The sequence below is a fragment of the Pyxicephalus adspersus genome, chromosome 3, assembly GCF_032062135.1.
Source record: "Pyxicephalus adspersus chromosome 3, UCB_Pads_2.0, whole genome shotgun sequence".
NCBI lineage: Eukaryota > Metazoa > Chordata > Amphibia > Anura > Pyxicephalidae > Pyxicephalus > Pyxicephalus adspersus.
The window spans coordinates 4972531-4999635 of record NC_092860.1 but is presented as its reverse complement, the minus strand read 5'-3'; the positions used below and the strand labels follow the sequence as shown (position 1 = coordinate 4999635).

The 27105-nt window shown below is 40.4% G+C and overlaps 2 protein-coding genes across 3 annotated transcripts in view; one reads left to right on the top strand and one right to left on the bottom strand.

Moving 5' to 3' along the window:
* The window catches only part of GPS1 (G protein pathway suppressor 1), a 20465-nt gene extending 7643 nt beyond the window's left edge, over positions 1-12822 (top strand). For both annotated transcript variants that reach the window (XM_072403385.1, XM_072403384.1), the window contains exons 2-14: positions 819-911; positions 1775-1956; positions 2500-2664; positions 2784-2919; positions 3173-3250; positions 5659-5719; positions 6591-6676; positions 6767-6861; positions 7001-7106; positions 8086-8166; positions 10510-10647; positions 10728-10862; positions 12037-12822. In XM_072403385.1, coding sequence (XP_072259486.1) covers positions 819-911; positions 1775-1956; positions 2500-2664; positions 2784-2919; positions 3173-3250; positions 5659-5719; positions 6591-6676; positions 6767-6861; positions 7001-7106; positions 8086-8166; positions 10510-10647; positions 10728-10862; positions 12037-12111 — 1431 coding nt within the window. In that variant the 3' untranslated portion in view covers positions 12112-12822. The remainder of the gene's footprint in view (positions 1-818; positions 912-1774; positions 1957-2499; positions 2665-2783; positions 2920-3172; positions 3251-5658; positions 5720-6590; positions 6677-6766; positions 6862-7000; positions 7107-8085; positions 8167-10509; positions 10648-10727; positions 10863-12036) is intronic.
* Positions 12823-22884: 10062 nt separating this feature from the next.
* On the bottom strand, positions 22885-24560 carry LOC140327636 (QRFP-like peptide receptor). The gene has a single exon (XM_072407016.1). The coding sequence runs from the start codon at positions 24427-24429 to the stop codon at positions 23116-23118; it is 1314 nt and encodes a 437-aa protein (XP_072263117.1). The 5' UTR covers positions 24430-24560; the 3' UTR covers positions 22885-23115.
* Between the last annotated feature and the right edge of the window lie 2545 nt (positions 24561-27105).

Here is a 27105-nt window from a genome sequence, read left to right as displayed (position 1 = left end):
GGGCCAGTGTTGTAAACTCAGCTATCACTGTACATGTTTAGGTATTTTCCTCATTTAAACAAGCCTTCTTTCTAAATCATTTAGATTTTATAGCTGTTCCCTCACTTGTTTAGTAAAATTCTTGTTGCTAGAACAGGAAGTAAAGGAAAATCTATAATTGCTGACTGCTTATGCTTGTTACAGGTTACCAACAATGAACATATCAAAGCACCCAAAGCAAAAAATACTGAACCACAATCTGATCCAGATAAATTATTCTCTAAATTATGTACATTATCTATGGCAATGATAATCTCCTGGATTTTCTGCTTTGCTCAGTGGCTCCTCCTGTGTGAAGTCACTAAAGGACACAGTAATGAAGTAGGGGAATAGAGTGCAGCAGAGAAAACTAGAAATTTACTTGTTGATGAGCAGACTTCGGAGAACAATTTCTCCGTAAGAGTATTATTCATCGATGTGGACAGCAGGAGACAAAGGGGAACTTTTGGGGCAATTTAATTTTAGGGGCAGGGTTGCTTTAATACCACTGACAGCCAGGCATCTAGTATACAAAAGAGGTCAGTAATGGAAGTTTATTTTCTTTCTTAGAGCATTACTTTGAAAGAATCCCATCAGTGGCAGTTTAAGACTCTGATCTTTTCCTCAACGGATACTTTTCCTTCTTTCTTGGCTCTTGTAAATACTATCATATAATTCTATTTACTGTCTTACCTACTTTGTAGTTCATGATAAGATTCAGGCTGTTATTGCTACACGGCAGTAGACTTTTGGTGCTGATTTTAATTACAGTAAATGACAAGATTCTTTTGCTCATGTAGGGTGCTGTGGAACCCATGCAGATTGATGCTGACCCTCAGGATGACCAGCAGAATGTACCCGATATTAACTATGTGGTGGAAAATCCAACTCTGGTAAGTTTGCAATGGCAATCCCTTTTATTTTATTTTTTTTTTTTTATAAAAAATTTAAAACATTTTTTTTATACCCCTCTGAAAGGACTTTAGATATTAGGACCTGGGTGGGAGGTAATTTTCATATATTCAGAGAGCTAATTAAAGTTATTACTTGCCTTTCTTCTTGTTGCATATTTATTAGCCACTTAGTGTATTTAAAGCTATTTTTTCTAGATACAGAAGATGAGGATTTACATTTATATCCTGATATTGTAGAAAATTACCTCCCTTTCCTTAATATAGATCTTGACCCAGTAATATTGTTTCTTTCTGCTTTCTTTATTTACTGTGATGTGGTCACCAAACTTGTCAAGTTGTTGCATGAATAACTGCTGGGAGGTCAGTTTCTATTTATGTAGGAATTATATCTCCCTAGAGTCTTTGCTAAATATGCGTGTGGCCCGGCTTTTGAGGGCCAGGACTGCGACATTGTTTTGGTTTGAAAGAAATCAATGTATGCATGTGGAGAAGGACAGAAAGGGACAGGTAGCATTCCATAATCCTGCAGGCAGGGCTTTCAATGGTTGTTGGGGTTTCAGTGTAACATTGGCACCATGGCATTGATATGTGTTCTGTACACTATTTACTTCACAGTAAATTTTTACCCCATAACAACATTGCTTTTGGTCTTACAGTGGTTACAGCAAGCAGTCTTTTTTTCTTAGCATAGAACTGTAATACATTTCCAAGGTATACCCCATCCCAGTAGAGAACATTCTTTGCACACTTGAGTGATCTGATTATCTCCAGCTACCTCTCTTACAGGCAAAATTTGATTGTTTGCTGTGTGTTATTCAGTGCATTTCTTTTTGTCTTTGCAGGATCTCGAGCAGTATGCCTCCAGTTACAGTGGTCTCATGCGCATTGAAAGACTGCAATTTATTGCTGACCGATGTCCCCAGCTACGAGTGGAAGCCCTGAAGATGGCCCTGACTTTTGTGCAACGTACTTTTAATGTAGATGTTTACGAAGAGATTCATCGCAAGTTGTCAGAGGCCAACAGGTATCTGCAGTATAATAAATTGCATACAAACATTTGATAATGTTTTTTTTTATCTATTGTCTTGTTTTTATTTTGTAATCTACTCCTGAACTCCTTTAGAAAGATCCCTGGCCATTCACAGCAAAGTGACAGTGTCTTGATGTGTCCCTGCACCCAGCAAAGTATACTCTCCAATCGTCACTTTGCTACACTTCTGCAGGAGTTTACAATGAGTAAGCTTCACTTCTGGGACTTATTCAGGTAGATAACAACATGACCCTTGTGACAGTGTTAAAACCTGGCGATTGCCCACCCAGACATAAACACTGTCAGATGAACAAAAGTCCCGCTCCTCTAGAACAATTGTGTGAAGTCGGCAACAGAGAACAGTGTGCCATTAGGCAGCACTTTCACTTTGCCCTTTATAGGCAGATAGGTTAAGCTAATAATTCCCAATCCCTGGACTGAGAAAGTTTGTCATAGTGCATCAGACAAGGTTTTTTTTATCTTTCTTTTCAAATACTCTGAATCCACCTCCATAAACTTCTATATCTATATTTTCAGAGAGCTACAGAATGCTCCCGATGCTTTGCCTGAGGGCTCAATGGACCCTCCTCCCTTGGACACAGCCTGGGTAGAGGCCACTCGCAAAAAAGCGCTTCTGAAACTAGAGAAACTGGACACTGACCTAAAGAATTACAAAGGGAATTCAATTAAAGAAAGTATAAGGTAAGGTAAAGGTGTGGGTCTAATGGAGCTAAATGTGGAACTTCTAAATGGGTCTAAAGAGCTTGTTTTATTCTGCTCGGTCACTTCTCAGTGTTATCACAGTCATCATTTTCCTACAGGAGGGGTCATGATGATTTGGGAGATCATTACCTGGACTGTGGAGATCTAAGCAATGCTCTAAAATGCTACTCTCGAGCCCGGGACTACTGCACTAGTGCAAAACACGTCATCAACATGTGCTTGAATGTTATCAAGGTAAATGTTTGACCAGTGGCAGTGTTTTATGTTGCTTATACTTTGTTCATAGGCAATTTGATTCTGTGAAGGAGACTTAAGCTGTATCCTAACCCCCCTGCCCCATCCATCCTATAACCTAAAATTAAGGTGTTAAAACAATCTCTGCTGTGTGTGACCAATTGTCCTAACATCTGGGATTTTGGTCATATGATCACAGTTGGAAAAAAAGATCAAATATTTAACTCTGATCTTATGTTTTATCTTACCATAGGTCAGTGTCTACCTCCAGAACTGGTCTCATGTTCTCAGCTATGTCAGTAAAGCAGAGTCAACGCCCGAAATTGCAGAGGTAAGCTCACCAATGTGCATTGTAGTAGTCGATTTGTTTCTGTTCTCAAAACAGAAGTGCAGACAGGTTGAACCATGCTTGTGCTGGGGGAAATACTTCCGCTTCCATTGCTTATCTCTCTTAAAAGTACAGATTGCCGAGCTGTAAGATTGATTCAAAACCATGGCCCTGATTTATTAAAGCTCTCAAGGGCTGGAGAGGATACACTTTCATCAGTGAAGCTGGATAATCCAGAAAACCTGGAATGGATCTGGTCCAGCATTGAAAAAAATTGCTAACAAGTAGCAAATTACTTTTAAGAAATAAATTATTTCAGATTTGCTGGATCATCCAGCTTCACTGATAAAAGTACCGGTATATCCTCTCCAGCCTTTCATAAATCAGACCCAATGAGTGACTAAAGGTTGAAGACTTGTTCCTTAGCAAAGTGAAAGTTGACATTTGTTCATGCAAGTTTCACCTAGCAAATTCCAAGTTGCACTAGAAGCACTGATGAAGGGGGGTGGGTGGGGGGGATGGGTATACAAACACCTGTTTGCTTTTTACCCTGACATTTTCATGCTGAAAAAAAACAGTTGTGAGGTTCTTGGTCCAAGTGTCTAATGCAAGGCACTCTTATATGTTTGGGATCCGCTTCCAGAGCCATTTTGTTTTATGTTTAATCTTCATTTTGTGCTGTGATATTGAACCAATATCCACTGTCCTCCATCCAAATCCTTCAAATAGTGTTTCCCCTTTTGTATTGGTTTTAATCCAATTTCACTACAAACTGTAAACTTCTCACAGAGTTCAAAAACTGCAGCAAGTCAGATAGCGCCCACCTTGTTCCCTAGCCAGAGGATATCCAGCATTATCTAACTCTTTCTTTCCAAGCCCAAATGTCACTGGCCCACCCCTTCTCTTCATTTTATTTTAGTTCTTTAGTGGAAGCTCTGTATCTTAGGTGGGTATTTGTGTGGGCAGTCATATGAAAATGCAGCCTGCCTAATGCCTACTCCTCCAGATTGACATTGGACCTTTCAAGGCATTTTAATATTTTTGTAAATCATCCCGAAATCCAGACGTGTGTGCGTGCGTTCGTCCGTCCGTGTCATAAATTCTTGCAATGACCTAACAAGGCTGAGAAAAAGTTTGGGTGATCTATTGAAAGCCATTACCTGTCGGATAGAAATGGAAGATAAGAAATAGGAGGCATTTAGTTGTCCGCTTTGGAAGCAACATACAATCATATGGAATGGCAGATTGCTGCTTGGATGTTGTTTCCGATATTCCCCGTTGCTGTTTGACGCCATTTCAGATTTTAAGCTCTATACAATTTAAGGATTATCCAGGCTAAAGTCTCATTTCTATCCTAAAGAAGCGGACATAGCTTCTGCAAAACACGTTGATGTTCATTGAGACGAAGTATACACTTTGTATGTCACTGTTTAGTTTTAATGAATCAAACATATGTAGGTACATTTATCCAGAGCATGTGCCTCAACAGTCCCAATCAATCTTGTTGCTTTTTTGAATGAATTCTTGCAAGTTGCAAGAGAATGCAGGGAGGAATAATAATAAAAGTCACAAATAAAAAAAGCATATGTTAGGATCCTACACTTTTATTATAATTTTTTATATATTGACCCCAAATATTTGGAGAGCCTATTTGCAAAGCAGAAGAACAAATAAAGTAGAAAATTTGACAATTCCTGTAAATGGTGTCAGAATATTTTTCTCACAGTTTCTGCGTGCCTTTTGAATCTGTTCTTTTGTTGTATTTGTTCATGAGAAGATGTTTTGGCTTTCAGTTTTTAAAGTGGGCTGATTATTACACACGATACTAGACATGAATCACTAGGGCACGCGTCACCATTACTAATGAACATGATATTTTTCAGAAAAAAGTAACCCTTACATTGCAATAAATAGGATGTTAATCGGAGCTCTTTTATGTCATTTGCAGCTAGACTAAGATGATATAGTCTAGCCACCACATCTATTGTGGGTGTTTGATATCATAAGATAGGTCAACAGCTAAATGGAATTATAAGGGTCAAATGATTTTTATTTCAATCCATTCAGTTCTGGGAATTGCACAGCACAATCCATCATGTTCCACTTGCACAAATTTTCCACTGGATAGTAAAGTGAAGAGCCCATCTGTCCCAACACTCTACTCTCCACTTCTATCAGCGCATCTCTTATCATTCACTCTGAGTTTGATGGGTCTTTCCAGTAGGAGTTCAGTTTCCTTTCTCTCGAAGCAAATGAGCTTTGGATTCAATAAATTATGCTGTATATGCACTGTTTATTATATGTTAAAGTCACATTGGCAAGGATTATTATGAGTAATTCTCTATCAAACATATAAGCACTGTTTAAATAAATATATAAAAAACTCTAATGTGAACAAATTTCTTTTCCAGCAACGTGGAGAGAGAGACAGCCAGACTCTGTCAGTGCTTACAAAGCTAAAGTGCGCTGCAGGTTAGTAATTCCACTTTTGGCAGTGGCTGCATGGGTAAGCATGAATAATGTTCAGAAAACAAGCTATTGTCAGTAGCATTCTTTCTGCTTTATACCCTTATTTAATAAACATGACATTTCATGTTGATAATGATCGTAATGGCAATGTTCGTTGTGTTCATTGGCATAAATAACCACTAGATGGCTCTTTGACACCACCACAATAATTTAGTCGGGTGCGGTGGATTTGTGGGCTAGATACATGTAGACTTTAAAGAACAGAGCATATTAAAAAGAAAAAGTAGGTGTTTTACAAAAAAATAGATTTGGTGTTTTTAATTCACTGTGTACTGCTAAAGAATTTGTCGTTTTAGAAGGCTGCCATTGTTGAGCTCTCCTTTTAAAAGAAAAAAATTGCTGACTCACTCATGTCAATTCTAATAGATAATTAAAAAAAGTATATGGATTGTCTTTGTTTTCTGATCTGCATAAGTTTTGTGGGTCAGTGCTTCAAAAAGATTTTACAGCCAGTCAAATGTCCCAACAGCTAGCCCTTGTCATCCTCTTAGGACTTGTGTTATTTAAAACTACTTCTTGTATGTGGCATTTGCATTTCCACATGTGTGCTTTTGTTTAGTGTTTTTTATGTGCAAACTATAGAGATTTGTATTTTGTGCAGTCACTCTGCTTAAAGGGACATTGTCACACACTTTGATGGGCAAAGTGGGAATGTCTACTTATGGCAACCCCCCTTTACCTTTGCAAGCTGTACATTTCTATTTGTGCTGTCCTGTTTCCTCTGTCATAGCCCAAAGGTTGTTTCAGGGTATGGAATAAAATTTGACTGCTCCCATGAGTGTACATTCCCTTTTACCTCTTTTTCTGGTTTCAGGCTTGGCAGAGTTAGCCGCTCGTAAATACAAGCAGGCAGCGAAATGCTTTTTGCTGGCATCGTTTGATCACTGTGACTTTCCAGAGGTAAGTTTCAATCCTAATCAACCTAAGCAATGTATTCAAGCCAGCATAAGCCTTATTGTATTGATCACCCATTCTTTTGTCTCTTCCCAGCTGCTTTCCTCCAGTAATGTTGCTGTATATGGGGGACTTTGTGCACTGGCCACTTTTGATCGCCAAGAACTTCAAAGAAATGTAATCTCTAGCAGGTCAGTTGTTGTAGATTTACTCTTGAGCATGGTAACTTTGTCTGTCATGTCGCTCAAAAACACTTTCACTTTAGTGATTCAGTAGCTGAATGTGGGCACACAGTCTCCTTGTATAACTGTTTCATTTTATCTCCTTCAGCTCTTTCAAACTATTTCTGGAGTTGGAGCCTCAAGTCCGCGATATCATCTTTAAATTCTATGAGTCAAAGTATGCCTCCTGTCTAAAAATGCTGGACGAGATGAAGGTAATTGCATAGATTCCAGCCCAAGGGGGACAGCAGCTGTGTGTGCTGATAGTTATCCTGCATTTGTTTTTGTTTTTTTTCCCTTCAACTCAGTTTTACCCTCTCTGGCGGTATTTCCGTGTGTGGCTCGGGGTTAATTTTCCATGCCAAACGCGGTAACCCCCGAGCCACACTCGGGGTGGAATTGCCCTGGAGTTTACCAAGGCCTGGGCATCTGCTCGCGAGCCTTAGACTGGAGGTTAATGTGGGGTAACATAACTTTGTGAAGGTGCTCGTGTTATATAATGCAGGTAGTCCCGGAGTTACATACCAGATAGGGACTGTAGGTTTGTTCTTAGGTTGAATTTGTAAGTCAGAATAGGTGCATTATTTTGATAAATGTAATTAGGAGAGATGTTTGTCTTAACATATAATTAGACAGCATTGTGTCAGTTACTGTGGAAAATCCTCACTGTGAGTTATCACAAACAAAGCAAAAAAAAATTATGAAGCCAAGACATTCATTAACTTCTGGAGAAAGCTGTGCTTTGATATGCAAAAAGAAACAAGAGTTTATCTTTGTCATTAAGGAGTAAAAGAGGCCTCAGAATGAGCTCACCCCCCTAAGATCACCCACAACCTCAGCTGTGTTTAGCAAAAGATTTCTTCTGCAAGTCGTGCAAACTGCCCCCTACAAGCCTGGTCCTGCACAGAACGTATCTAGGAGGCGTCTGTATGTCAGATGTCCTTAACCCGGGGACTACCTGTATACAGCATGATATCAAGCCTCTTGATTTAGGTTTGCTATATGGATACCTTAGAGCTGAAGCACCCACCACCAGCTTCTTATATGTGGCAGGCTGTTTCTCATCTTGCTCATTTGTTGAAGCTTTAATTATAATTAGATTCTTTTTATTGTAGTTTTAGTAAATGTGTGGGTTTTTTTTTTTTTAAAACCTTCTGTCCTTGTATAGTTTGTAATTGTTTTCTGCCCATGCAGGATAACCTCCTTCTGGACTTGTACCTGGCTCCTCACGTCCGAACACTTTATACTCAGATCCGAAACCGAGCTCTTATACAGGTATCTCTTGCAGTGTTTAGTTTAATCATTTGATTGTTCTTGTGCTGGTTCTGCTCTTCCTGCTGTTGTTTCCACTGTGTCTGCTGCATCATGTTGTGTTTCATCTTCTTCACCTGCTGTTACTAAGCCTTTAACTTCCTGCCCTGTCAGCCTGTCTCTTTCTGTCTTTTTATTTGTTATTACCTTACCTGCTGCACTGTGCGTCTGTCTCTCATGGCAGCTTTTTTTAAATTCTCACTTAAAACTGTCTATAGCTGGCAACACAGCGCTGTTTAAATAACAATTCTGAATGGTGAAATCAAAATCTTGTCTATTCTTGGCACAAAAAATGTCCTGACCTGAACTGTTAGTCAGCTTTCCTTTCAATATATTACATTCTGCATTACAGATTTTAGATGCTATTCCCCCCCACCTTCTATCACAACCTTAAAGGACTACATGCATCTTAAACCCTTGTTTTACACCAGCATGGTCTAGTGCCTACCCCGTTAATCTATTTGCTGCTTTTTATGTCTATCATTACAAGGCAGGCAAGGAATTTTACACAGTCCTCTATGGAACTACAAGGAACTCCTCCTCAATACAACTGTTGCCTAGCAGAGCACAGATGCCACTGCCCTGAGTTGAGATCAGAAGTAACATGTAGGACCCTCCCCTCAGGCACGTTGTCTTGGTGTCACCTTTGACTCGGCCCTCTCATTTACCCCCCATATTCAGAACATTTCCAGGTCCTGTCGCGCAAAGTGAAGAACCGAGAAGATTATTATTAAATTAATTACATTTATTAACTATTGGACCTATTTTGGGGAGTTATGCCTAAGAATTATAGCCTACAATGTAAAATACATTTCCATGCAAAAAAAATTGTAAATGAATTTGCAACCCCTTTTTATGTACAGCGCTGGGTAATATGTTGGCACTATATAAATTCTGTTTAACAAAAATAATAATATGGAAAAAAAAATAATTGCAATTTAAAATGTAGCGCTTTATCAGTCTGAATGTTATCTACTTCAATGGATGGGAATGGTTTGTTGCATACAGCTGATTAAGTACAATATATAAGAAAGTGAGATTCAGTGAATATATAAGACCATGATAAAATTCCTAATATTTCTGCAGACACAAGGGGGGGGGGTTTGGAAGTCCTACCTTTCATTTTCTGCGGCTTTCATTGAACAGTGGGGAATGGGCTGCTGATGTCAGTGTGGCCAATTCTGAAGCAAATGAAAAATATTACCCCCTGGTTGCTTTCCATCTGGCTGCATCAGCACATTGATATTAACAGGTTATACTGAAACCGTGCAAATCGGGTTCATGCTGCTTGGTTGGTATCTGAGCGATTTTATGGTCTCCAGATCATCACATAATCATCGGCTTTCACCTTCAGATGGGTCTAAGAAAGCACGTTGTGTAAATACAAACCTGTCTGGGGCCATTGGCTGAAGTTTAACTCAAGCTGGGGGAGTCTCTCTCCTTTTTTTTTTTTTTTTATCAGAGCAACCACCTTGACCTTTATTGTTAGTTATCCTAGCTACTTCCTTGAATATCCAGAGCCATAAACAAAATATAAAATTTATTACAGCTTACCAGTTCTTAAATGCAATGAACGTATTGGTTTCCTTTTATTCCACAAGCGCTTTTTTGCATGTACAAAAAAATAGTTTAGTAACTCTGAACACTTGATAGACAAATAGACTTAACCCCCCTAGCGATAATCTAGTGTGGTAATTCCGAGTCACACTCACTTAGTAAAAAACACTTACCTTGTTCAGTTGTCGTCCCCCCGCGTCCTTCTGGCCTTCTCCAGCCGGCAATGCAAAGATGATCTCCATGGTTTCCCAGTGATGTCAGTGCAGGCGGGAGGAGCGGCGGGAAATTCAAATAATTTTGTATTGGATTTAATACAAAATGACTGTATTATGTCCAATACAAAGAAATCTTGATATAATATATATAATTATATTACATATATATATTATATATGCTACTGTACAGGTATATTTCTTGTTTACCTATTTTTTTCTTTAACAGATTTTTGTGTTTTTTTTATTTAAAGTTTTTTATAACATTTATTAAATATTGAACATATTTCAGTGAGTTATGCCTAAGAAATATAGGCCCACAATGTATAATAAATTTCCATGCTAAAAAATGTAATGCTTTTTTTGCATGGAAATACGGACAGAATTGGAAAGCTAGGGGGGTTAATTATTTTTCTACATTAATGTGTATCTCTTTCGTGGCTGGGTTCTAAATAGGGTTCCAGGGTATAAATGCATTGTTTTGTTTATAGCATGCATATGCTTGTATTAGTAAACCGTTTCTTTTTATATTTTACAGTACTTCAGTCCTTACGTTTCTGCAGACATGTACAAAATGGCAACTGCTTTTAACACAACTGTCTCAGCCCTGGAGGATGAGCTAACACAGCTGATTCTTGAAGGTTTAATTAATGCCCGCATTGATTCTCACAGCAAGGTAAGATCTCCTGGAAGATACTGTAATAATTACTAGCAGTCAGTTAATGTCATTTATTGTGTTGCGTGTTTGCCTTTCAGATCCTATATGCTCGAGATGTTGACCAGCGCAGCACAACATTTGAGAAATCATTACAGATGGGAAGAGAGTTTCAAAGGCGAGCCAAAGCCATGATCTTACGAGCTGCTGTTCTACGTAATCAGATCCATGTTAAGGTAGGTGCAAGTCAATTCTCCCAGAACTTATATTTCAGCAGGTAACTGGAAAACCTTATGAAGGAATACAGAAATAGACTATCCCTAAATGTAAACCCATTCTAGCCTAAAACAGAACTAATTGCAGGTCACTTGCCTGTGTTACTCCACAAGTGACTCATGTTATGCTCTTGGGTACTGAGCACAGGCTGTACGTGAGAGGGATTTGAAGTTAGAAGTCCTGTGGACTGCGGAAGTCCAGATTAAATTCTATAAGGTCAGTGAGCTGTAGAGGCGCTGGCATTTCACAATTCAGTGACTGATTTTTAAGAGTGGGATTTATTTTGCCTTGGACAGAATTTGAACTTCTCTGTACAGCCTGAGCCTTAAATCCAAAGATAAACAGAAGGATAAACAAAGACATCTGTAAAAGTACAATACACAAGTATTTGCAGGCACCACATACTGCTGTCTTGGCATGTCATCAGCTGGGTCAGGTTTATTTTCCTACTACTCCTGTAGTACATTATGTCAGCACTGGAACAAGTTGACATAACATAATTTGAAGACCCGGTGAATCAGCATATTGTGGTTTAATATTCAATGCTATATGCAGGGACATTTGTTCAGTCTTTGGAATAATGCAATTTGTGAATCATGTTTGTCTGTGGTTAATTGTACGATGTACTACTAAACAGAGAGACCTATGATGAAATATTCAAGTGAAACAAAAGCTTATTGCTAATCATAGATGTCTAAAATGGAGGTCTGGGCAAAAACAAAGCTTATTCAGTATATCACTCCAGTGGATACACATAATGTTATGTTTTATCCCCTTAAATGCACTGCAACTATAGGAAATACCTGTTGATCTTCCAGAAATCTATTTAGCTTTTAAACCTTGTGTTGTAAGCTGCCAACTCTGCCTCTACTGCAATACAAAAAAAAAAAGCTTTAATGTTTGGTCAACCCTGCCTGACCTTTTCCATACTGGATTGCAATCCTCCTCCCATAACATAAAAGAGAAGAGGTCTGTAGTCCAGAATTTGAGCAAAGATTACTGCTTAGGATTTCAGATTACTTCTTAGTATTTTTTGCTGTTCTTGTAGCAGTTTAAACAACCTTGTATTGCACATTCCATAATCTGCTTCTCTTACCAGGCTTTTACTTGACTCATAATTTTGTATTTTTTCAGTCCCCTCCCAGGGAAGGAAGCCAAGGAGAGCTGACCCCAGCTAACAGCCAATCCCGGCTCAGCACCAACATGTAAGAGTGTCTCTGCCCTGCACTTATGGCCACTGACACATTACAAGAAGCATAGGAGGGTGGCTAGACAATATCCCACAGGCATACAACATGTTCCACCTGCTTGCGTCACCTTCCCATTGGCTGCCTCAACTGAGCTGTTGTTAAGAACTTGTCGGTAGCTCTATGGTTTATATAACCAGTCTGGCTTTATTGGATGTGATCACCTTCGCTTTTTCTGACCGAATTAGTGAGGTAGTGATGCAATGCCGAGTCTTCATTTGGATTTATCCAGGTACCAGCTGCACTGGGGTAGGCCAAAAACATAATCGAGATGAAAACAGTAGAGAACAGCCACAGTGTCATCTCAGAGTGAATGTTACAAAGCGCATTCAGCAGCTTTTCTGCCCCTTCAGCCTTTGCGTCATCACACATCCCCCCTTTGTTCAACTGCCACCCACCCTCACCCCTTACTCTACTGTGCTTGCTGCCATCTCCTTTCACTCTCTACATGCTGTCTGTTGCGCTCTGAACATTAAACCCACGATTAGTGGGCCATTCTATATTTAAGATGCTGGTCCTGTTTATTTTATCCTACATGAAGACCAGATATACATCTGCATTAGGATCAAATCAGAAGCTACTCTGCCACCTCAAAAAAAAAAACAGATATTTAAATGTTCCCTGTTACTTCTGGTTCCTGGTTTTCAAATAAATTTGTTTATGTTTTTGCGTTCTTTACTCTTTCCTCATTACTTCTCGTTTGTCCTAAAACAACTCTGTGATAGCCCTAAAAACTTCTGATTTTTTTTTTTTTTTTGTTGACTGTAATACACTTTTCTATGTTGCTCTACCTATCTCCGACTTCTGCTTTTTTACAAGGCAGTATGATTTCTGAAGGGTGGCGAAAAAATATCAGGGCAATGTCCTGTTGTTGACATGTGGGTGCTTTGTAGTACCTTTTTTAAAAGCTAAACTCCAGCTGGTGAAAATATTTTGTACAATGTAGGACTGCTTGTCCTTCATCGGTTGCAGTGATGTTGGAAAGCCTATGACTGGTCATGCAATAAAGAGAATAGGCTTTGGAGGAAAAGAAAAACATAAAAAGGTAAAAAATTCAACTTATTCATCTCACCTTAGACCAAAAGGATATTTTACACACAAACTGCATGGGTACATTTTACAGCAGCTTTAAAGTACATCACAGCCTGGTTGATACTGAGATACTAGCCCTTTGCAGCTAATATATCCAATTCATAAAAACCACTCATTAGGAGAAGTGAACAAGGTTATTCATCTTGTTATGGCACTGAACAGGCGATATATTAGTCAGAAAATGAACAGTTTTAACAAATGATGCATGAGAAACAAGGAAAAAAGGGTAGATCTTTTCAAGGGCCAAATTGCATTGGTTAGATGACTGGGCTAGGGCATCTCAAGAACAGCAGATCTTGTGGGGTGTTCCCAGGGATTAGTGGTTAGCACCTACCAAAATAGTAAAAAAAATGATTTTTTTGAAGTTCTTGTCTGGTCTGATCCCACAGAAGAACAACTATGTTAGAACTTGCTCAAAAACCTAATTTTGACTATGGGTGAAAAATAGAAAAAAAATTCATCACAGCTTGCTGCATATAGCGTTGTGTAACTGCAAACCAGTCAGAGTTCCCACGGTGATCGCTGTCCACTACCGAAAGCATCTACAATGGACAAGTGAGCATCAGAATGGAGATCTGAATCACCATTGAGCAATAGTAGAACATAGCCTAGTCTGATGAATCACATTTCTTTCTAGTGGTGGCTACCAACATTTGGATGCCAGATGCATTAATATTTGGGGCTACAACTTCCCAAAGTGTGTCTGTGGTAATATAGAGTCATTTGTAGGGTCAGGAACTGATGTTAGGTAAAAAGACTTGACTCCCGATTGGCATTCTAACTCGTCTTTAAGTTGCATGGCGGTTCTCACCCACCTGCACAATCTTTACGTTACTGAAGGGATCCACAGTCTGAAGACATCCTCTGTGTCAATCTGCCACATGCCCACATGTCGTTCTAAAATATGTACACACATCAGATGATTCTTGCCTGGTACGAGCAGTCAGGCTTATCTCAGGGAAGAATCTGACATACAGGCACCCACTTCGCTGAAAGCTTGCCATGTCTAGGATAGTGGTGATAACAAACCCAGGTATCTGGGCTATCTTTTTTGTGGATATTCGCCGGTCCTCAATAATCAGCTCATGGACAGCATTGCAGGTTGCCGGGTCAGTTGAGGTTGGGGGCGCGCACTGCCGGGGCTCATCTTCAACGGTGAATTGCCTGGTCTTGAAATGAGATATCCAGGTTCTGACAGTGCTGTAGGAAGGACACTTCTCTCTCAATGTTTGTGACATCTCAGTGTAAATGTCCTTTGCTGACTTTCCCTGGAGAAACAAAAACTTCATGACGGCCCGTAACGCCAACGACATGAAACTTGCTCGTGCCTCTGCCATCACAGCTTCTCACTAAAAGAAAAAACTGTTTTAAGAATCGCAAATACCTGATATTTGCACAGTTACATACAAAGATATTAGGCTACCTTATGCCCCCACACTCATTTTTCTATTTTATCTGGAAGGGGGCAAAGCCAGGAACTCCCTCGTATGTTTTAAGAAAACTGTCAACATAAATCCCATAGAACGCAACAATTCTGCATAACATCCATCTTAAAACAAATTGCAAGGTGCATTAGAATTTTTGTCAATATCTACAGGATAGAACCCGGAACAAATCCCCTAAAAGTTTTGTAAACTTGCAATACATTTGGCTGACCTTCAAGCTTTCCCTGGAGTTTCAATTCCAACAATAAACTAGAAAACTTGTAAAAGTCCCCATGCCGATATTTTCCAGGTTCTGATCAGCATGGCCCTTTGTTCTTTCCTTTAATGATCATTTCAGGGATGGATGCTGTGAACAATGTTTGTGCACGGAAGGTAAAAATAGCCCTTTCTTTCTGTTTGCCATAGAAAGGTGTCTCTGGGGGGTCCTGTCGTTTTCTGTTTAAACTATTACCACACGCTGTTTATTCTGTACATTTTTAGATGCCGTTCTGGTTGCCGTGGAGACACCCGTGGCGTTCAGTCATCTTGTCTGTGTCAGGATAACACGCGACTATGTAGATTTTCTCTTTCCTTTTACTGTTTATGCCGCTCTGAAATACAGGAAGAATCAATATCGTGCATCGGATTTACAGCATGGGCCTACTTCTGCAAACACAAAGGCTAAAAGGATTTCGGTTAGAACTTTTTCTTGAATAACCGGTGGAAATAGACACCCTATTGACCTAAATGGGTCTTTCAGCTTAAAGTGTACCAATGCTTTTCAATGTCAGAACATAGAAATAAGCTCATTTATTTGGGCTTGCAGCTTACTGGTAATACTCCCCTAGGTTGGTTCTTCTATCCCTCCATCAAGTTTCCAAAGCAAAGAAGATATTTGTATACACCAAACCAATCTGGACAGAATTTAGGATTTTCACTCTTTTACCATGTGATATTTCAGCGTAAAAAGGAAGTGAGTGACATGTTCCCTATACTCAAATATACTGGGGTTACCCTACAGGCAAATGAAGAGAGGAATTAAAAGAAAGGAGATCTTCATTTAGTCATTTTGCTGCTAAGCCATCTATGGGCAAAACTCAGATTCACTTGCCCCATGCAAGTTCTGGTGCAAGTCAAAAAATGTCTTATAGCAGCTCATATACCGTCCCTTACCTGATGGGTTATTCTTCTTATGTTTGTACAGTGTGGGTCAGTTTGCAAAAAAAATGGCATTGGTAATTATAATATATATATATATATATATATATATATACACACACACACAGATAGTCCCCGGGTTATGTACGGAATAGGGACTGTAGGTTTGTTCTTAAGTTGAATTTGTATGTAAGTCTGAACAGGTACATTATTTTAATAAATGCAATTAAGACAGATGTTTGTCTCAACATATTAGGCAGTGTGGTATCGGTTACTGTAAAAAATCCTCACTGTGAGTTAATCACAAACAAAGCAAAAAAAAAAAATTTATGGAGTCCGGACATTTAATAACTTCTTGAGCAAGCTGTTCAGAAAGAAACAACCGCAGAGTTTGTCTTAGTCAATAAAGAGTTGCAAGAGTTTGCAGAACAGCTCAGACTTCTTCTGCAAGTCATGCCTTCCCCCCATCAAGCCTCTGTCCTGCACACAAACAAGCAGGTAAGCCCTGTTTGTATTTCATTTGTAGGAGTCGTCTGTATGTCGAATGTCCTTAACTCGGAGACTACCAGTATATAATATTGTTTGGCCAAAGGTATTAGAACTCGCTTCTAAATTGGTGTTTCCTATGAAGGATACTGTTAACCTCCTTGGCAGTAACCCCAGGTGTGCCTCAGGCTAAAAAAAACAGCTAATAGGGGTAAAGCCGACTGAGGCTAAAAAAATAAAGAATAAAACTTATCTGGTCCTCCAGTGTCCTACCCATCTGTGCCCGTCCTTTGACGGCGTCCTCTTTCTTCATTCTGTCTCCTGGCGAGTGCCCTGACGTTCCTGGTGACGTCAGCGCGGGAGCGTGGCGGGCAATTCAAATTATTTATTTTGTATTGGCTTCAATACAAAGTAATCTATTATATATATATATATATATATATATATATATATATATATACAGTTATAAAGGTATATATATATTACAGGTTTTAGTAAATTTTTTTATTTATTTATGCACCCTTGTTTATTAAGTTTATTATTGAATTTTTTTAAATATTAGACATATTTCGGTGTGTTATGCCTAAGAATGACAGGCCTACAATTTAAAATAAATTTTCATGAAAGACAATGTACAGCTTTTTAGACATATAAATCCGGACAGAAATGAACCGCCCAGGAGGTTAATGCTAATCGATGCTGGATCACCCAGGTTCTCCTACGATAGTCTGTCTTCTCCAGTCTTGGAGAGCTTTGATAAATCGGGTCCAATGTAAGGTAAAACAGGTGACACAGGTTTTAATCCCTCCATCCTCTATCCTAAAAATCTTCCTGTATACCTTGGTGGATTCAGGTGAAAATGTACAGGTGTACCAGTGAGTAGTTTATAAATAGTTGTCTGATAAAGTCACCTATTTTTTATTTGCAACCAAGATTGCAGTTCAAGATCCATGGCAACATAGGCTTTTATTAGGCTGCTTGTGTCGGTGTGTGCAGTGATGAGACGCATGCACATAATTTATTTATCCCTGTACAGGTTTTGTCCTCTCTGTAGCCAGGTTTATGGGACTAAGCTGCTATCCCATGAGCACAATCTTCTCTTATGTACTGTGTGCTAATACAAGACTTGGATGGATCAATATCTCCCTGACCAGTAATACTCCACATTCCAAAAAACAGTTTGTAGTTTGTGTTGCCGGGGGGCATTGTAAAATGCTGCTGTAGTCTTGGAGTTAGAAGAGATGTTCAGCAAAAGAGCTAAAATCCTCAAGCATCTCAAAGAGAACCTGTGTATCCAATGTAGGATAAAGCAAGAGGTTCAATAACCTGCCCTTCTGTCGAATTTATGTAATAAGTGTTTATCTGAATATAAATATAATAATATCATGTGTTATGTCTTAAAAAATGTTGCAATGATCTGTAATGATCTGACAACAAGGTGACTTTGCTGCACTAAAATCCAAACATTATCAGCCATTAATCAAATCCAAGCTCCTGTGCGTTGCCTTCAAGTCCCTCCACAGTTCTTGTCCCACTTACTTACCTTTCTGACCTGATAGAAAAATACTCCCCTAGCTGCTCTCTTTGCTCCTCCAATGACCTACTAATGACTTCCTCATTCATAACCTCATCACACCCACGGCTCCAAGACTTTTCTAGAGCTGCCCCGACTCTCTTGAATGGTCTTCCTCATCCTATTTGGCTTGCTCCTAATTTCTGCTCATTTAAAAGAGCTTTCAAAACCCAACGCTTCACCCTCACTTACCCGTCTTCTTCTGTCTCCTAAACCCTCGCTACTTCCCACCATTCCATATCCCCCTCCTATTGTGTGATACATGAATATGTTGGCGCTATATAAATCCTGTTTATTAATTTAATGCCTGCCCCCTACCCCTTTCTCTTTCTTCTCATCTATACATGTATGCATTCATTCTTTTCCCAGGAAAACATTACCACTGCCTTGTAAGCGATTACACACACACTGGATCTGATTGATTAAAGCTCTCCAAGACTGGGGAAGAATAGACATATATCATGGGAGAACCTGGGTGGTCCAGCAAACGTAGAATACATCTGGTTTAGGATTGAAAACAATTGCTAACTAATAGCAACTGATTTTTAGGAAATCCATTGCAGGTTTGCAGTGTCACTCAGGTTCTCTCATGATAGCCTATATTCTCCAGTCTTGAAGAGCTTTAATAAATCAGGTTCATTGTGCATAGGAAAAAACTCTATTGGAAGATGTAGTTCTGGGGTTGAGGTTAGAGTAGCAGGAGCTGATTTCCCAGTGTTTGCCTCTGCAAGAATTTTGTGAGCCTGATCAGTATAATAAAATGCTGTTTTATGCTACAAGAAAATGTGAAATAAAAAGGGAATGCTGATAATTCTGTATAGGGTAGTTTGGGGGTCAGTTTAGTTCATGCAACTTTAACCTTTGCTTTTCCCATCATTCTGCACAGTGAACAGGGGTCATGGATTTGCTTCAAGTAGGTATAGAACGTACGCAGGGCCAAGGACTCCTACCCTATGAATTATTTTGCTGCCTGCTGATTGGCTGCTTATTGACCCAATGATGCATTGTGGGAGAAAACACAAGAGCGCAGTTAAATCATGTGCTATCCTACAGAAGACCTACATTTGGGGGATGTCATTTCATAACCAATTGCCATGATTTATCCTCATTAACTATTTTGCTTCCATCCATCTCAGTGCAGCTGAATATCACCATTCCCTTTCCTCTACTTCCTGTCTACATGCAGCATGGCTCCTTATAGTGTCCATCAGGGGTGCATGTGTCGGGGTGAGAATGCAGGAGACGTTGTCACCCCATAACAGGAAGTCAGTATGGATCACCAGGTATTATTTCAATGACATTTACCGTGTTAAATCCTATATAAGATTTTATTTATTGGTTTGGATCTACATTAATCCCTAGGGCTGAGCCCCCCTTATGTTACCTTGTGGAGGGGCTAAGTTTCCCTGTGTGCAATGGCTAAGGTGTACAAAACCAGCTTCATTTTATATTGCAGGCCCAATATAAGATTTGGACAAAAAAGTGTTTTGTTTTTTTTTGTATTCTTTGTGGCTCAGAAATGTTTTTCCATCTCATTCTGTTGTGGCTCTTAGATGCCCCGTATTGGCATAGTGAAAGGGAATCACCTTGAATATCTTCCCAGCATGCAATCTGCCGTTGTCTTTTCTTCCATCCTTTATGTCTCATTATCCATCAATACTAAGTTATGTCATTTATAATCGCTCCCAGCTGGAACCCTCATTGTCCCTGTTTATGTCTCCTCCATGCCGTGCCAGACCTTTACACATTATATAACAGGAGCCTTATTTTGTGGCTGCCTTTTATTACCGCAGGAGACAAATATACACACAAACGTCGTACTGTATTATGAATGGCGTGTCTGTTATCAGAGAGTGACACGTAGCCCCAGACGACTTCAGAGAAAAATAAAAAAGCAGCTGAGTTTATTTGATGCAGAAAATCAAAGCATATTGCACCTTGCATCGAAATGAGGTTTATGGGTTCATTTTTTTTTTTTACCAGTTTTGGATATGTATGTGAAAATACACTTAGTCCTTGGTGATTAAGATATGACTGTAATCCATTCACACTGCATATATGGTTTTAAAGTGCTGCAGAAAGGGTTAACATCTGCCAGCACATAGGAGAGTCAGGTGCTGCTCCCATGCAAAGCAACAGCATGGCTCTCCCTAATGGTCAGTCAACACTCACACACTCAGGACACCACTCTAATTACCAGTATTGCTCAGTCAGGACAGTGTTGGGGGTGAGTGGTCAGATTGCTACAGACTGCTGCCAAGACCCGACTCTCCAATGTGCTGCCATCATGGGGTATTTAAACCCTTGCATTATCAAGGGCCACTTCTATTTCTTGCATTGACATGCTGGCTCCAGGATAACAAAGCCGTGTCAGCCCTGCTGTCTTAGGCTATGTTCACAATGGGCCTGATTTATTAAAGCTGGATACACTTTTATCAGTTAGGCTGGGTGATCCAGCAAACTTGGAATGGATCTGGTCCTGGATTTAAAACATTTGCCAGCAAATAGCAAATTACTTTTAAGAAATCCATTCCAGAAGTGTATCCTCTCCAGCCTTGGGGAGCTTTAATAAATTAGACCCTGTGTGTATTGCCAGTGTGTTACCTGTAAATGTGTTACCTGTGGTGCAGCTAACCAATCCCAGGCACACAGCAGCAGTCTGCTATGTGCCCCAGAGCGACCATCTGCAAGGTTTTCCACCACTCTCCAAGGATGGAGAGGATACACTTTCATCAGTGAAGCTAGGTTATCCAGCAAACCTGGAATGGATTTCTTAAAAGTCATTTGCTATTTGTTAGCAAATGTTTTCAATACTGGACCAGATCCATTCCAGGTTTGCTGGATCACCCAGCCTCACTGATAAAAGTGTATCTTCCCCTGCCTTGGAGAGCTTTAATAAATCAGGCCCAATGTCTGAAACAGATCACCTGCTGCAGCCTTTCACTATGGAGTAAATCATCACCATGCACAGGATATTTCAGTTATGTAGTAGTAGTTAGTCATATTTAACAAGCCTTGTAATGTTGAAGTTTCACAGTGGTCCAAGCTGCTTCATCAGCTCATCAATCAGAACTGATGAAGCAGCTTGAAAACTGCAAAACGTCTTTAACATTACAAGAACAATTGTGTGTCAAGTGTGTGTAACTAACTACTAGATATACAGTGAACTGGAGAACCTTCACAAACATATCTTATTTAGTTCAGGAACTTTATTCTCCCCTTTGAACAATTGGCGATCAGGCAGGATTTTATTGCACAAAAGGGCAGGTGATGACCTATCTGCAACAACTGTTCTTACCTGCCTGATCGCCACTGAGCTGCGAATGTGTGGGAGCTATGTATTCCCGGCCCGGCTAATCCAGATGGCCAAAGATCATTTTCAGGAAAAAAGAAGAATGAAGATGGCAGCACCTGGAGACAGATCAGGCACAGGTGAGTGTCGTTGGTTTTCAGTTCTGCTTTATTGACTTGACAACTGTCCAATCACGTGAAAGCAAAAAAAAAAAATATTCTTTGCGATTGGGTATTCTTTGCAAAATAAATTTCCCCCACAATTACTAAACTAAGTGAAATCTCCTTTGCATGGTGATAGTTCACATCACCCCCCTTCTGTCTTGCTACAAATTACCATCTGATCATTGGGGAAGTAGAGACTGAGGAAATGCTTCATTTTCCCTGCAGAAGCCTGAGGACCTCATCCCACCCTAAACTTTTGAATAAAGCAAGCTTTTCTGGGAATAGATTCTGTATATAACATGTCAGATTGTATACAGACTCCAAAGTTGCTCAAAACTACCCTTTGTCTTTAAGAGATTCGATGAAAAGAATACTTAGATGTGAAGCTTGGAAAAAAAGAAAGGAATTGCTCGATTCTCCCCGGGAATTCCTGGCCTAAAAATGCAATTTCAGACCTGCAAGCTGATAACAGCAGTACACATAGGGAGCAATATAACCGTGAACTTTTATTTTTATCACAAGGACACACGGGTAATATGATGTGTAAAAGGAAATGAGGGCGTTCATGATCTGTTGGTGAACATTGCGCCTTACATTGCAGCTCCACTGCCCTACAATCAGCATGACTTCACTTGCTGCATTCTTGTTCTAGAGCAGAGGTGTCAAACTCTGGCCCGAGGGCCAAATCTGGCCCCCAAGGTCCGTTTTTTTGGCGAAGAATTTGGAAAATGAACTACATCTGCCCACTTTACCACCTCACATCATCATTTTCAATACATGCAATGCATAGACATTATTCCTGTACACCCATCAGGTGACACAAAGCCTAGGCAATGATCACATGGTGCCTGACTACCAGGGGCATTGTGTTTGTTTCAATCTATTAGGGACTGCATAGTATAATATTTAGTGTCAAACGCAAAGAAATTACTCTTTTCAACCCTAAAGTGTGTGTAGAGGGGTTTGTTTTTGTTAGTTATGGATGAAGTAGTAAACTTCCTACATTTTTTCAATAAATTTCAAGTTTGGCCGCCGACTAAGTTTTTAATTTCGGCCCTCTGTGTATTTGAGATTGACACCCCTGTTCTAGAGCTTGGTAATAATAAAGTTGCAGCAACACAAATAATTGTTAATGAAGAATTTCCATGTACAGAAGCTGTTTCAGGGTCATCCAATGTCAGTGCTATTTAATGGCAACAGAAATTTAATGCATTCCCTTAAAACTTTTCTTCCCATAAGCCTTTGCAGAAGTCTTGCGTACATACCAATGACCAATTCAGCTTTGCTGTGGCTATCTCCCAATTAATATCAAAGGACTGCAGATCAGCTCATCAGCACAAGCAGGAAATGTGAAGGTTACATAAATTACTGGGTAATTAATAGCTAACTATGCGTATCCTTTCCATGGCTGCTACAGAAATAGCGGCGATGTTGCAACAACCTGGAAAACCGTTGGATCAGTTAAAGAATCCACAACACAGATGTTTATGTGAAAGCTATATTTTGCCCTCTACAGATGACAGATTAGATATGCATGTTTATTTTTTCCAATCTAATATCTTTGGAATTGAAGTTGACAGCAGTTCCTCCTCCGAGTCACAGGAGCATGCGGGCCTTCTAATTAGCACACATGTCAAATTACGTCATAATCAATAAACGCCAGTCCAGCTTAGAATCACATATATGACATAATAATCAATAGGTGCCTGATTAGTTCAATACAATACACACCAAGGGATGTGAACGGCTGTGTGTGCTCAGACCACCCATCGTAAAATCAATTTGGAGCCGGCTGGGGGAGCCCCGGGCTGCCATCGCAGATTGGGACTGAGGAAGCACTTTTGTTCTTGGTAAGGGGTCGAAACGTCGTCTGGAGTTTGCCTCTCTTAAACCGAGACTCCATGTTGTCTTTGGAAGCCTTGTAGTGCAATAAACGGGGGGCAGCAGGGTCTCCCGGTGCATGGTTCAAAGACATACTAAAGATAGACACCAACCTTTCTCGGTAGCTATTCCTAAAACGTTTGGCCGATCGGTAAAGGTTGCCCACGAAGCAGTAGCATAAGGGGTTAAGAGTAGAGTTGGTGAGGCCAAGCCATTGGGCGAAGGGTCTCAATTGCAGAATCCAGTCGTGTTGGAGGTATCCTAACATCTCACCAAAAGGAGCATAGGTCATGTGGATATCAATCCAGATGTCTACCACATACAGGGGCAACCATGACAGCGTAAAGAGAAGAACCAGCGCCACCACCATCTTGGCAATTTTCCTTCGAGCTTTCAACCTGGAACCAGCCATAGACCAACTGTTCCTGTCAATCACCGTGTCACTGGCCCCCCATAGTCGACGACTTGTCAGAAAACAGATCAAGAGGTTAAATAAGACAGGGAACACATATAACACACAGAACAACAAGAAGTTGTAGATGAGTTTCATGTTTAGACTTGGCCAACTTTCAGTGCACACCACCACAGCTAACTTCCCAGGGTAGAGGACCAAGTTCTGAGTCCTGTTCATGAACAGCAGTGGGATACATAAAGCCGAAGAGAAGAACCACACTAAACAGATCATGATAGTTATTCTCCGGGTGGTAAAGAAAGTCCTGGCATGGATAGGGTTGTGCACACTGTAGTACCTGTTCAGGCTGATGACAGATAAAGTGAGGACACTGGCAGAGACAGAGACAGCCTGGACAAAAGGGACTGCTCTGCAGAGGAACCCTCCAAATACCCAAGCATTGTGCACCTGATGACCAAGATTGATGGGCATGCAGATACAAATCACCATCATATCACACACAGCCAAGTTAACAAGAAGATCCTTGGTTCCTGATACCCCAGAGAAGCCACATCTTCTTCTCCTGCGGGTCCCCAACACCCTCAAAGCCATAATGTTGCCAGCCAAGCCAGCCAAAAATGAAGCAGAGTACATTACCACCAAGAGGATAGTCCCTGGTTCATGGGCAGAGAAAAGAAGGTTGCTGGAGAGAGGTCTGGACTGCCAAGTGCTGTGATTTCCAGGAGAGAGATAATCAAACAAAGAGACATTCCAAGGAAGAAGGTCCCCCAGCTTCTGGTGGAGCTCCATGATGTCCATCTCTTGCAGTCATATCACAAGGATTTTGGGCAGCCTGTGCCAGGGATGGCAGATCATCCTCAATGTGTGATGCCAGCAGTGGGGATCTCAGGAAGTTTGCCAGGCTCAGAGCTGATGCAGAAAGCAGTGCAGAGCTGTCCAGCGCTCAGGTGCTGAACGCACCAAGTGCAGGGAGAGGCAGCAAACGCCTGCAAGCTGCTGAACTGAATGACAAGCGCCAATGAGAGGCAGCTAGCACTTCATTCAGCGCTTCACCACCCTGCCATCTGACACAGCACACAAATACATCTTCTATGGAGCTGGCTGCAAGGGGGATTGTGCCAAATCCTATGTACCCAAATCATCCATATCAGCCAAGAAAGAAATATTACAAATCTGCTCCCTGCATTTTAGTGAATTTATACTTAAAGCAGACCTACCATGTAAATGTTCACCCCCTTTTTTAATGCTCACACTATTATAAAGCTTATATTTTTTCCCTGTGGTATCTGCAATAGACAAGTGTGTCATTATTCTCCTGTGCTTTGCCTTCAAATCCCCACACAGTTCTTTTCTCACTTACCTTTCTGACCTGGTAAAAAAATTACCCCCTAGCCGCTCTCTTCGCTCCTCCAATGACCTACCAATGACTTCCTCACTCATAACCTCCTCACACGCACGGCTCCAAGACTTTTCTAGACCTGCCCCGATTCTTTGGAATGGTCTTCCTCGTCCTATTCGGCTTGCTCCTACTTTCTACTCATTTAAAAGATCCTCCAAAACCCAACGCTTCAACCTCACCTACCCATCTTCTTCTGTCTCCTAAACCCTCACTACTTCCCACCATTCCATATCCCCCTTCTATTGTGTGATACTTCTTCTACCTCCTAGATTGTAAGCTCTTAGGTGCAGGGTCCTCCCCTCCTCCTGTGTCACTGTCTGTCATATTTAATGTACAGCGCTGAGTAATATGTTGGCGCTATATAAATCCTGTTTATTTATAATATTATTAATAATAATGAGCACATCGCATATGACAGGAGGCTGCAGGATCCAATATGTGACACAATGGCGGGCACTGAGGGGGGCATTGGGTTATTACTCAAAGCAATGCACCTGATCACGCGATGGGCAGAAGGCGATAGGGCCGTGGGTCATTGGCTTTTGTGCAACCGCCACCACTAGTTCCACTACCGATGTTGCACAGAGCACTATAAAGAAGAGGGTGTCCCTGGAACTGAGAGATAGCAGCAGAAAAGCAACAAAGAGCAGGACAAGGTGCAATTCACTTACTATGTTCAAAACAAAGGTTAATTTAAATATTAAGAAAACTCAATCAATAAATTCTGTCTTAATAAAAGCCATTTTCAAAAGTTTCAAAAAGTTTTATAGCTAGACAAAGCCACTGGGTAGAGCAAGATAGGGTTAAACCCCTTTCCAGATTTTTTTAAATATTGGTGTACCATTGGAAATATTGCCCTTAACTTCTGGCTGCAGGGAGGAAATGGGAATTTAAAAGAAAGGAGGGTCTATGAGGTTGTCCCCTTAACAAATATTATAGAGTATTTATATAGTGCCTACATAATAGGCAGCGCTGTACAAAGTCCATAGTCATGTCACTGGCACAGGTATTCTTCTACCTTTACATTTCTTGGCTGTGTTCACCCCCCGTGCCAACCTCTCACCTCTTGATTGCAAGTCTGCTCACTGGGGACTTGTGTGCCGCAGATTGATGGCATCATCTCAGTCTAGGCATAGCCGCAGGACGGCTTTTAAACGATAAAAGCTGAAGCTTTTCTGACAAATGATAGTTAATATATATTGTGAGGTGTCAGGAATGTATTCATGCAGACAGTTTATTGAAAGGTCCATTTGAGTACATTAAAGTTTAGCAGTTTTCTGCGTGGATGACTCTGAAAATGTGATTTGATCCATGTGAAGAACAGCATTAGCATTATAATACATCCTGCAGGCATTGAATAATTCTGCCCGGTAATATCCTGCAGACTTTTCGGGTACCCAGAAGCTTCTGATGCATTTTAGCAGATACTATTTAAGAAAATACAATTGCCCCCTGTGGCTGAGATCACTTAGGTACAGCTCCGGTATAAAGATTCTTACAAGCTAATAACATTATTATCCACTATGATATTTGCATCAGCATCCAGTTTTTGTATTTGTATGATATTTGCATGTTTCAAGCTAAAACTTTTATTTTAATGTATCCCACTTTGAGTGCACCAAATGATTTATTAAAGCTTTCCAAGTTAGAGAGGATACACTTTCATCAGTGAACCTGGGTGATCCAGCAAACTTGGAACGGATCTTTTCAAAGTAATTTGCTATTTGTTAGCAAATGCTTTGAATTCTGAACCAGATCTATTCCAGGTTTGCTGGATCAGTCTGCTTACTGTACAGCCAAAGCTTCTCACAAATCGCCTGATAAAGTTCTCCAAGACTGGAGAAGATACACCTGTTGATCCAGCAAACCTGGAATGGATCTGGTCCAGGATTCCAAATATTTGCCAGCAAATAGCAAACGACTTTTAAGAAACCCATTCCAGGTTTGCTGCATCTTCACTGATGAAAGTGTATCCTCTCCAGCTTTAATAAATGCCTGTGCATGGAGCAGAGCTGTGGGAGGGGCCCAACAGGTGGAAGGGGCGGATACAAGACCAGCCAGCCTGCACAAGGAGA

What these genes read in the sequence shown, in the direction of transcription:
- LOC140327636 (XM_072407016.1), bottom strand. Translation starts at nt 24,429, where the DNA reads ATGGACATCATGGAGCTCCACCAGAAGCTGGGGGACCTTCTTCCTTGG.